This window comes from Penaeus japonicus, unplaced genomic scaffold, assembly GCF_977035675.1.
Source record: "Penaeus japonicus unplaced genomic scaffold, GWHDUDI00000001_assembly GWHDUDI00000014, whole genome shotgun sequence".
NCBI classification, from domain to species: Eukaryota; Metazoa; Arthropoda; class Malacostraca; order Decapoda; family Penaeidae; genus Penaeus; species Penaeus japonicus.
Genome location: NW_028234416.1, coordinates 7,219,691 through 7,231,941, shown reverse-complemented (window position 1 = coordinate 7,231,941; position 12,251 = coordinate 7,219,691). Strand labels below are relative to the sequence as shown.

Below are 12,251 nucleotides of genomic sequence, written 5' to 3'. Positions count from 1 at the left end.
TTATTATTATTATTGTTACTGTTGTTGTTATTCCATTATTCTTTGATATTGTAAGATCTTTATGTTATTTGATTATTTTTCTGCTGTTCTCTTTCTTTTCTGTTGGCTTTTTCCTAATATTGTACATTTGCATAAAATTGATTTATAAGGAAGTAAATGATTATAAGCTAAGTCTGTAAAAACGTTTCTGCGATTTATTGAGGTCTTTTTGCTACAAAGGCTAACATATTTTTTGCAGAATATTTCAATGATAAGCAATAATGAAAAACAGAGAAAGCTTTAAAAAAAAAATTGTATTTGCATGATTTGAACTTGGCATAATTCCGTATGGGAAATTAATAAAAGACATTCGTTACCAGAGTCCATGACATTGTGCCTTTCTCTATTATGTTATGATTTGCACAGGCATTAAGTTCACTACCACGGAACCTAGGGCAGTTCTCTGGCGCAAAAGGTTTTTCCAGGTTTTCTTGATTAGTGATTTTATCTTTTGTTTGTCTTAGTAAAGTTTTCTTTGTTACTCTTTTTCTCCTAGGATTTTGTTTTCTATATTTGCATTTCTGATTTAAAATGTCACCTTCATGTATGTTGCTTTCAAAATAGATCAGACATGTATTATAATAAGTCCTTTTGTTTTCACCTTAAACCCCAGAACTAACAAAATACTCAGACATGCTAACCCCTGACTTCACAATTCCTGCAGTTGTCCTGACCACCCCAACCCAGTCCCCACCATCCCCTCTCAACCTCCCCAGCCTCCCCAATGATACTCTGCGAGCCCAGGAGCAGCACACTGAAGCACAAGGCTCACCCCTGAGGAGCTTCAACCGCCAAGGAGCCGGCGTCAACTTACTGCCGAACAAAATGAACGTGTCTACGCTGAGCGGACAACCAGCAGAGAAGAAAAACAAAGGCACAAGTCCAGATGATGACGTGGTTTCCATAGATTCAAGTCATGGGCAGGTGCCTTGTAGCGACCCTGATTTCATCAAAGGAGGGAAATCAGGCATGAAGGGAAGTCCATCTCAACAGAAGATTGCTGCTGAAGTTGATAAGCAGAGTGTAAAGTCTGACAGCATGAACAGCAGTGATTCACCTGGGAAGAAGAGTGAGTCTTCATCTGGCTCTTCAGGATTTTACTCACCCATGCTGGCTAGACGCTCCCGCCTAGAGCCTCCAAAAGTCAAGCGGTCAAGATCTCTGACTCGCCTTACAGAAGCTATAAATCAGATACACAACCTTTGTGTTTTTCCTGCCCAGCCAGCTGTTGCTCCTGAAGTAAGTTATTTTTCAGGCTTGAAAATATAGATTTTGAAAAGTCTGAATTAAAAAACACACTCGCATGTACACACATAATAATATTCTTATGTTATTAGGAAGTCTCAATGAATATAAAAATGTGATGAATTGTTTTATATATATATCCAGATGCATGATATACTTGATATTACAATTATGATCCCAAGGCAAATACAGTCATGCTGATTTTATCCACTTTTTTATCAGAATCAGAAAGGAAGCTCCCCACCAAGCAGCCCTTCACACCAGCCTGTCAGTCTCCACCTCTCAGCCCCAGAGGTAATGGGCGCCTTCACCCTCACACCCCTCATTGCCACGCACAGTAGAATAGACAGAGACCGTACCCAGTCTCCCAGGCTTTCGAGGCGGTCTGCGTTCAGGGAAACCATGCAAGATCGAAAACAGCCCAGCATGTATTCCCTTGATTCAGTTGTCTCCCAACCTAGTAGTTGTCCTGATAAGAATTCAAGCCTTGAGGACATAACATCTTTACCCCCTGTGGCCAACCCGAGTGATTCACCCCCTAGTCTTTCGCGTGCTTTTGTCGTAGAGAATGGAATTGATACCTCCAAAGCCCCTGGTACTAAGACACCTGCTGTTCACACTAATGGTGAGGCTTTGGATTCCAAAAAACATGGTAGTGAACATAGACAGAGTAGACAGAGATCGAAAAGCTCAAAGGGGAAACAAAAAGAGAAAGGTACAACTAATCCCAAGAGTGGTTGTGTGTCTGCAGAATTAAAGCATGCAAGTACTGTCCCTAGCAGTCTAAATGCTCAAGGAGACTACCAATCAAGCAAGCCATCTTATGTGTTAGTAAAGAAGGTAAGTGTCTTTTTTCAGTGCCCACTCATGTATCCTAGTTGCTAGGACCTGTAGAACTTTGTATTGCTTTATTATTTCTTATACTTTGATTTTATGTTGAAGTGATTTTATGTAAAGATATTGCTTTTAGATTTATGGTACATGTTATCTTACAAATTTGTTTATCTGGAAAAGGAAAGTTTTATGTGAGTGATGATTAGATTTTGAATCATCTGCTTAACCAAAGACATTATTCTTCTTAACCACAGTAGACTTTCTCTGGATGATTGTTTTCTTACTCAGATCAGAATGCTAGTTTTGCATACCTCTGTATTAGCTGCCATTCTGCTTTGTCTATTGCCTTAAATACACGTGCTGAATTGTTCTTAAGACATCTTACCTTCTACTGTAGGTGTGCTATATGGACAACATTATGTAAAGTGAGGAAATTGTAAAATGATGGAAAGATCAGAGGTTAAGATTAGAATTCGTGTTTTCTCTAGCCATTTATCAAGACAAGCGACTCTCATATTAATTTTGGTAATTTTGTTATAGGTATTAAGTTCAAGATTTGTTTTTCTTTGATGCTCTTTCATTTCTTTTAGTATTCCAATTTACATGTCGGACATTTGTTGACTCTACTTGCATTGTGTTTCATCGTGATTTATCTTCTGGTAGAGTTTGATACACAATGCTCAATTTCTTTTTTCAAAAGAAGTCTCCACATAGTCTGGGAGTAAATTCTATATTTGGTCTAGTAACTATTTGCAGTTGATTGGGAGATTTTTTGTGGCTCCTTCTTGTACATTGCTCACACAATCACTCTCATTCTCTCTTTTTTACTCACTTTCTCTCTCAATCTCTTTCTTTCTGTTATGTCATAATTTCTGGAAGATTAGAGAGCTGTTACCATTTTTTGCAGATAGTTAATAAATTGTTAAAAAGTTAGTTATTTCTCTTAACATTTGTTCAGATGATGGTATACAGATGTTATGGCATGGGCGTCCTTTTTATAAAGCCTTTCTGCATTCTAGTTGTTCATCTTATTTCATTTTATTTTTATAAATTCTTCTATTTCTTTGTTTTCTTAATTTTCTTTCTTTATTTTGTATTTTTTCTGCTCCTTTTTCATTGTCATCTTTTCTGCTTCAAGATATATCCTGAACGACCCATTGGTACATGATGTTTTAGACATGAATAAACATTTTACATACTTTTTTCCAATTAAGAGAGCGCAAATATGCGTATGAATGACTCCTTAGCCTCCTATTGCCAGAGTGATTGTGTTGTCTGTGGTTTGGCATGTGATTGTACAGTTTTTGACTAATTATAGTAATCACTCTTATTCTCACTAATGATTTATTACTAATGAAATAACAGTATTAACAGAACAATAATGATAATAATTTCATTATGCAATACAGTTCATCCTTAACATTACCTTCCTTTATTTATTTGTTAGACATTTATTTTGCATAATTATATTGATACCCCTTTTCATGCATGGCAAGATGATGTGCCAGGATAATTTAGTTCAAGTCTTTTCTTGTGGTTCTTTTTTTTGTGCTATTCTCAAAGCTTGTAGTAACATAGAAACAGTAGCATATTTTGGTTCAGATATATTTATATGTCTAGATAAGTATGTGTTAGTTTAATTTGCTCTTTTAATCTTAGACAACTTTCACCCAGTAAGTTAGGAGTAACACAAGAGACATTAGAATATTATAGTTGTGTAAATTGCTGTATGTGTAGAGGAGATTACAGTACATTTTAGTTTCAGTTATTATTTGCTCATAAGCAACAAATCATTCTTCTTTTAACTGTCACTCAAGCATTTTATAACTGATAGATGTAAGAGACACATCCATATAGATCTGTCACATAGTAGAAGTGCACAGGTAGATATAAAAAAGCTTGGTCTTACTGAGCTCAGATGCGTTCTGGAAGGGCCGTGGTGTGGGACAGTTACAAGCCCATGTCAGAGGACCATACCAGCATCTCCAGCAGCGACGACCGTGAGGTAGGTTGACAGTGAAGGCTTCAAGCCCTCATTGTTACTCACAGGAAATTGATCATAGAGCATCTCAAAATTTTAGAACCACCATCCCGACATTGACTGAATTCAGCTTTGTTTTAATGCCTTTTTTTAATCATATTTGAGAATTAGTGTTTTGCATTTTGTTGAAATCTGAACAGTATCTGTGTAGAAGATATATTGCATTGTTAAAGTATCAAAGACCAAAATTAAACTAGAACTATGAAATACATGAACCAAACATGTTAACCCATTGCAGACGGATAAATTTGCTTGCCCAGCCTCCAGGATAGATTTTATTTTAGAGAGAGACCGCTTGAAGCAATATAATTTGAATCATCCCACTCTCTTTCAGTCATTCATTGTAAAACTAGAGCAGTTTTTGTGTTTTATTTTTTTAATATGTTTTATTGAGTTTAGAGACTTATATGTGCCATATGACAGGCTCTATCAGTGCTGCAGTTAACTAAAATTGTAGTATATTATCCATATTAGCTCATTATTTTCTTTATGCTCAATGTGATGAAGTATTGCTGTTTTATGGGAGGACAAAAGGCAACTTTATTTTTTCGTATTTTTGAGCTGTCATGAACAAATACGAAACATATAACCACCTACAATAAAGGTAACAAGAAGAGGTAGGGAAGAGGAATGAAACCTGTGCTTGTGACTGTGAGTGCCACATTGATAGGTATCCATATTGGCACAGGAGCACATTTTAGAGCAAGGGTTCATCAACTTAGTGTGTGCCATCGCTCTATAGAGACAGTGCATGCTAGAGACCGTGGATGGGTGCCATTCAAGGCTCTCCTGCTGGTGCTAGGAAAAAGTGGTGCCATCTAGGTTTTGGACGTTAAGCTAGCACGATATTACAGTAATTATAGTAATTATGACTGCAGTAGCCATCATCACTCATTCCTTTTTCATAGCAAAATAAATAGCACAGTGATCCAAAATCCCCAAACGTCATGTACGTCATGACGCCCGTCGTCAGGCTAAAGCTCCTACGTTATGTATGTCATGACACCTGTACGCAAGGGGTTAATATGTTTTTGGTGAATAATTAAATATTTTATCATTTTTCTCCACATTGGACTTATGCTCAAACAGCTATTGAAGTATTTTTTCATCAAGTAATCTGTGATTATAGATAGATGGATATAGCACTATAGATTTTATGTACTAATGTCATAATGATCTTCCATTAAAACATTTCAGGATGAAATTACAAAAGATTCTCCTCGCCATGATTATCGTTCTGCATCGCTAGATGAACTGACAAACATTGGCGTTCCTGTTGGATTGCCAATTCTGTCTCCTGGAGATCTAAAGCACAAGTAAGTGACCCTTTGATTTATGGGTTTGTATGCACATGTGTGTCTATTATCTTTACAAATGAAAATATGTGCATGAATGAGTTGATGAATGACTGTGTGTGGATACATGCGTCCTTTTCTTGAAAAAGATGTAGGATGAGTGTACATGCTTCAGCAGTGGAATTGCATATGTATGTGCATATATCTTTGATCTTTTTACATGTGAACAAAAAATAGATATGGCGGGAAAAATCTCTAATAAAGGTGACTAGACATTTATATCTGATAAAGAAAGTCTTCCTACATCACAATGATCTTCCCTTTTCTTATTTTCATCACCAGGAATTACCTCTTTGGTGGCTTCTCGAGTCTGCTCGGAGCTTCAGAATTAGATCGCTATATCCCTAAGCGGTCTATCACCATATTTATTGCTACATGGAATATGAATGGCAAGGTGGTGAATCAGTTCTGGATTTCTTCCCTTAATTAATAGAAAAGCAATATGAAGAAAAAGAGAATACATTACCATTTTCATTTCCACTGTTCATACTTATTAATTTTTAACATTCATTCATTCATTCAAATTACTTATGCATTAATATGTATTTCTGTAATGTTACAGGAACCTCCTCAAAACCTTGAGGACTTCCTGTTGCCAGAAGCACTCGAGCAGGTGCCTGATATGTATGTTGTGGGCACGCAGGAGTCTGGAGGCAGCCGATCAGAGTGGGAGGTAATCAAAAGCATATACTGTATTTTTTGTAATGCTAATCATTTTCACTTTTATGAATCCTAATCACCTTTTTTTTCTTTTCTTTTCTTGATATTATTGTGATTATTATGCTAATGATGATGATATTGATGTATAGATGTGTATTTTAACATTTTATTTTAGGTGCGGTTACAAGCAGCTATTGGTCCATCACATTGTCTCTTCACTTCTGCAATTTTTGGTGTCTTGCATCTCGTCATTTTTCTCAGGAGGGATTTACTCTGGTTTTGCTCAGGTGTGGATAATCCTCTTATTATTACAAGTAGATGATTTATGATATGTCTTTAACCGTGCATATTGTAATGCCACCATTTTTTGAACAGGAAAAAGTTATTAATTTGTTTCTCCCCCTACAGTACCTGAAGAAGCAACTTATAGTCTTCGTCCTGGTGTGGCATACAAAACAAAGGGAGGTGTCGGCATTGGTTTCCAATTCTTTGGTGAGTACGAAAGGGATATGAAGGGTGTTCAATTTTCTTACTAATATTTTCTTTGTTTTTTTTCTTCATTCCATTCTTTTTACCAAAATATTAGATGGCATATTGGATGCATGTAGGTTAAGATGTGTGACATTTTGTTGGTGGTGGTGGTGGCATTCATCCTCAACTTCATTTCACTTCTTTTCTTTTTTCAGGGACAAGGATGTTGTTCATAAACTCTCACCTCACAGCTCATGAGGAAAAGCAACAATACAGGATCCAGAATTTCCGGAATATCTGCCATTCTCTGGATATCCCACGTCTGCTGCCACACAAGTTCAAAAATAAAGGTTAGAGAATTTTCATATATACCTTAACCCAATCACGACGGGGGCATTCTAGCCTTGAATGTCACAATGCCGGAGCTTTCGAACGCTTAGGCCTAAATCAATTAAATGGCTGGCACAATACTGTGCCGCCCGGCCACTGGGCTTTTGAATGAGCGGTACAGTACTGTACCACCCGTCCAGAGAGGGTTAACAATGTTGTTATGAATTTGTTCTTTTTTTTTTTCAGAGTGGTTAGCAGTCTGTGATAGTTGCGTATTCTTGGAAAAATATTTATTCTTGAGATACTTTGGAAATTTAAAGAAATTTAAAAGTGTTTATATTGCTTTACTTAATTCATATCTTCTTATTTTCTTTTATTCCAATTACATCTTACTGGTCTTCTTCCAGATGTCACCCATCGCTACGATTGCGTCTTTTGGCTTGGTGACCTTAATTTCCGTCTGGCAGTTAATCGAGAACACGTTTTTGAACGCCTGAAGCAGCCTGGTCTTGAAGCATACCAACACCTGCTACAATGGGATCAGCTCTCCCAGGCTCAACAAAAGGGTAAGAGAAAGAGGTTGTGATATTTGTAACTGTTAAAAATGGTTAATGGATTTGAATTGTGTGACAGTTCTCCTTTTTATCATCAAGCTCATGCAGAATCTGTATATTTCTTTTATTTTTTTTTACTTCTCATGTAAAACGACTCATTTGTTTGTTTTCAGGTGAAGCCTTCACAGAATTTACAGAGGGAACAATAACTTTTCCTCCAACATTCAAATACGACCCTGGCACTGATCATTATGACACCTCTTCCAAACAACGTGTTCCTTCTTACACTGACAGAATCCTCTTCAAGGTAAAGATGCCTGATTGCATGCTTCATCTTTTTATTATGTATACTATGGTTTTTAATTGTATAAGTTAGCCTTTAATTATTTATGTATGTCATGCTTTTGGTGATGTGATGATACTTAAATATAGATGTATTAGTTCCATATAGATAAGAGTCCATAATGAATCTCTTTTCAGAGTGGACGTGGGGCCATCACATGTTCCAGCTACAATTATTGTCCTCTCTTTAGGACATCGGATCATAAGCCGGTGTCAGGGGTTTATGAATGCAAAATTAGACCTGGAAAGGATGAGTATGTATATCATGCATTTTATTTAATTACATTTTTAAAATGGCAACATATAACTTGCAGAGGATTCTTGTACTTTTATCTTACACATTTTCATGCAGGAATTGATGTTCAGCTTCAATAGGATGTTCTTATTTTTGGTTGATGTGCTAATTCTTACTCTCTGTTTAACTTTTCAGTGTGCCATTGGCTGCAGGGATGTTTAACAGGGATGTGTATTTAGAGGCACTGAGGCGTAGGAGGAGGTTCCTCTACCAGCCTTCTCTGAAAAACTGTCCTGTCCAGTGAGAGAATCTCAACAATTGCATCCTGAGAGGTGAAGCAAGGAAGGTAATTGTGTAGAAAATGCCAGTAGATCTTTCAAGCAGCTAAGATAGGTTTACCTCCATGCAATGAAAAATGCAATGTTTTTGTTATAATATACTGCTGTGCAATAATGATAAATTTGTTGTCTTTATTATTCAAATATTGATGGTGCTTTAAGAAGCATACATAATGGTGCAAATGCAGGAGCTAGTTTAAACAGATTTACTTTCTCTTTTTGATGGATTTGGAAAATACAAAAGAAGGCTTAAATTTCATCATTACATGTCTGTGCCAAATTAGAATCTCCTTAACTTTCAAGGATGTCATGAAAGTATATTTGAGTGCATTTAATCAGTGATAGTTAAGGTAGAATAAGAAGAGTCAACAGATCTGTTTCTTGAATCTCAGCTGATATTTTCATATGTAATATTTTCATGGAAGACTGTTGTATAGTTATTGAATCTTATCATCACTTCCTATTGTGATATATTAATCTACTTAGTAACTTGTGTTTCCCTTTCTGTTTTTGGAGCTCCCAAATATTTTCATATGTGCAGTACAGTAGTCATGCCTCATTTGGAAAGAGGGTTGATGTTCAAGCAGTGCCTGTATTAGTAACTGGACTATTTGTAAAATGAGATGTGTTCATAGGCATATAGAACCAGTTATCATGCTGTATGGTTTGTGATAAAAAAAGTTTGTCGTAAGTGTCAAAGACCAGCAGATTGTAATGGATATATAGTATGTTTTAAGATTTTATTGTTAATAATTTTAATGCTTACCGTCCATAAAAGCAAGGGACAATTTTTTAAAAGGGAAGGAAAGTGGGAAAACATAGTGGGTGAAAAGGTCAACAAAAGGAACCAATTCACATCAGGTCACATGCCCTCTCTAGTGTGGAATATGAGTCTCTTTGGTGAACTGATCTGTGATTATTGAAACATTGCTGTATAGACAAAATTAATGAAGAAATTACTTATCTTTTATATTTATTGCATATATTTATTGGAGATGTTGGAAGGCTTTAATTGAGACTAGAAAGTTGTACTGATGAGGCAGCAAAATCAAAGAACTTGGTTTTATTTTTAGATAAATTAGTAAGTGAAGATTCAGTTACTGACGTGCAACAAGGCCTTCAAATCAACATATTTGAATAACCGAAGACCTGTGACTTGCTAGTTATTATTAAACTTATTTATGTCATCATATAAAAGTGAATTTTATTTGAAGTAGATAAAAAGATTATATCCAAAATATGTTGAGAGCTCATCTTTTGAGGAACATTTGTGTTATATGTTTCACCAGTAGTGTGTTTATTAATTTTCAGTTTATGGCTATGACTAGACAATTTCTGTACCTGTTTTTTTTTTATAAACATACACAGTACCTTTTATGCATCCCATGCAATATTCCCTGATATTTAGAATGTATTTTAAGATATAAGTTTAACCTTAATTTTATGTTTATGATTAATTGTTGTGAAAGATATATAACTCATCATGGTAGTAAGTTGAATAACTCCAGTGAATTTTAGCAACAGAATTTTTGGGAGAACTTGTTCTATAATCCAAGCAGTTTACATTAGTCATCCCATTTCCCTTTTCCTCTCTTCCTTTTTTATTTTTCTTTGCATTCTTCTACTCTGCTCTCTGGTTTCTTCATCTTGCCCCGATTCTGTTCTACCTTATCCGTCTCGCATTTCCTTTTCCTGATATTGATATTTGTTTTCTTCCACTATATTATTTTATTTTGTTTTATCCTTAGAAATGCAGGTATCCCACTTACATTATAGGAGTTGAGAAGTAACAAGAACACAAACAACAAATAAGAATCTGGTAGCTTGCTTGACTGTGAATAAGGAAATATCACTTTTGCAGCTTTTCTCATCTGTGATCTCTCTAAGATATGTGCAGTTATAGTTCATAGAATATTTAGAAGAAAACCGAGGCTTTTGGTAATAGTTTGATAATTAGTATTAAATGTTATGAAACACTTACAACAAATATGTCAAGAATAATAAACATTTTTCTATTCTTTATGACAAGGGATTCCTGTATTCAAGGATAAAAGTTGTAATTCAATGATAATTTTCAATTGTAGTGAATTTATTTATTGTGATTTTGTACATTTATTTCCCTCACAAGGTTAATCCTGTCAGACAGTACCATATCAGTCCAATCTAGTCATCTAGGTTTATCAGTGTATTTACTGACATCTCATTACTTTATGAGCAGGCAGAAAGAGCTGCCAGGAGTGGTGAACATTTAGGAAAATGGTTCAGACCTTATTTAGTATAAAGTGCATTAGTCCTGTTGCTACTTATACTTGCTTGAGTGAAAATGTACATTTCTTTGGGTCCTTTAAATTGGAAAAAGTATGTTTGAACATTTCTGGAGGCAGCTGGGTTTTGTTTCATATTTATGATGATTCAAGTTTTTAATGAACATTTTTATTTTAATAGTAATATAGGTGCAATAGAATGGTTTGTTTGAGATAGCATTTTTGGTTCATCTGTAGACACAAATACTAGTGTATTTTGCATATTAGCCTGAACATGGGAAGAATACAAGTACTAGGAAAAAATATCAATTATTAGAAATTCCTAAGTTTTCATATTAGGAAATCAATATTCTAACCTCCTGTTGCATTAGTGGTTTGGTAACTAAAGGTAGTGTAGTACTGAACTATAGACTAGCGATTATATATCAGATTATAAGTATTGGGACTGATGGCATGAAATTAGCTCACTACCTATAATAAGCATTTAAGTAAGTCTCATAAAGGTAAGCATGCAAACACTGTATTCCAACCAAGATTGTTCTTTGTCTCATAATGTTAAGGGTATAGTTCAGCACAACTGATAGGTGAAAAAAAATTGCTCACACTCCTTCCAATTTTAATAAGGATAATAGTAGTTTTGCAATCAAAAGAATTATTCAAAGGATGTTTTAAATAATTTATATAGATTATTTTGTTTAAGATCATGTTTTTAGCTTAGGAATTTTGCCTACCTAAATTTGCACAGTAGTGTTCCCAAGATAGATAGAACAATTTTTATGGTTACATGTTTCTGGTGTTGAGAATATTTATGACATTAAGCAGTCTTAAGATAATACTATTGCATCTTATATTGAATAACTATGATGATGGGTCTGCTTTAATGGAGGCATAGTTGATTAACTATGAAGTTTGTGAATTTATAACTAAGCCTTCATACATATGAAAGGCAGTGATAAGGGATCCGTAATATAAAGATATGTTATTTTAATGAATACACTTTTACAAATGTTATTTTGCCTTGAAAATAAATTTGTATTGTGGGTATTTTTGTCATAGGCTGTGTAAGTAATTCTATGAAACTTGTACAGTCGTAAAGAGCAATTCAAGATCATATTTTTTATGGAATAAGTTAAAGGTTTAAAAGTGTTATAATCAGTGTAAACTCTACAGTAATGAAGTCTACTTCTAAATCTTGTTTCTGTTGTGGAACAAATAAAAGATGATTATTTCCAATGTCTTTTCATCAACCCAAATTTTCCTTTGTATAAATAAATGTAAAAGTAACAGGTAAATAATAACCATTAAGTAAATAATAAAGAAAAAGAATACCCTCCTATTCAGGAAACTCTGAGGAATCAAGCATACACTTAACCCATTGATCGCGGTATTAAAAATTCTGAGGAATCAAGCATACACTTAACCCATTGATCGCGGTATTAAAAAAAGGTGTGTGCAGTAGGATGGCTGTTTTATATGTCTGGCATGGTTTTTGTATCAGACTCTGCCTTGCACATCAGACGCCAGTGACGAGATATTTGGGCAA

The 12,251-nt window shown here is 35.0% G+C and overlaps 1 protein-coding gene across 6 annotated transcripts in view; it reads left to right on the top strand.

Moving 5' to 3' along the window:
* The window catches only part of INPP5E (Inositol-3-phosphate synthase), a 20,208-nt gene extending 8,267 nt beyond the window's left edge, over nt 1-11,941 (top strand). The window contains exons 3-15 of one of the 6 annotated variants that reach the window (XM_086543859.1): nt 653-1,278; nt 1,507-2,124; nt 4,037-4,123; nt 5,357-5,475; nt 5,797-5,908; nt 6,077-6,187; nt 6,350-6,461; nt 6,583-6,666; nt 6,861-6,995; nt 7,383-7,541; nt 7,703-7,836; nt 8,010-8,125; nt 8,302-11,941. In XM_086543859.1, the coding sequence (XP_086399985.1) occupies nt 653-1,278; nt 1,507-2,124; nt 4,037-4,123; nt 5,357-5,475; nt 5,797-5,908; nt 6,077-6,187; nt 6,350-6,461; nt 6,583-6,666; nt 6,861-6,995; nt 7,383-7,541; nt 7,703-7,836; nt 8,010-8,125; nt 8,302-8,410 (2,522 nt within the window). In that variant the 3' untranslated portion in view covers nt 8,411-11,941. The remainder of the gene's footprint in view (nt 1-652; nt 1,279-1,506; nt 2,125-4,036; nt 4,124-5,356; nt 5,476-5,796; nt 5,909-6,076; nt 6,188-6,349; nt 6,462-6,582; nt 6,667-6,860; nt 6,996-7,382; nt 7,542-7,702; nt 7,837-8,009; nt 8,126-8,301) is intronic. The other 5 variants (XM_086543860.1, XM_086543863.1, XM_086543862.1 and 2 more) reach the window with 5 other exon arrangements.
* Nucleotides 11,942-12,251: the final 310 nt, after the last annotated feature.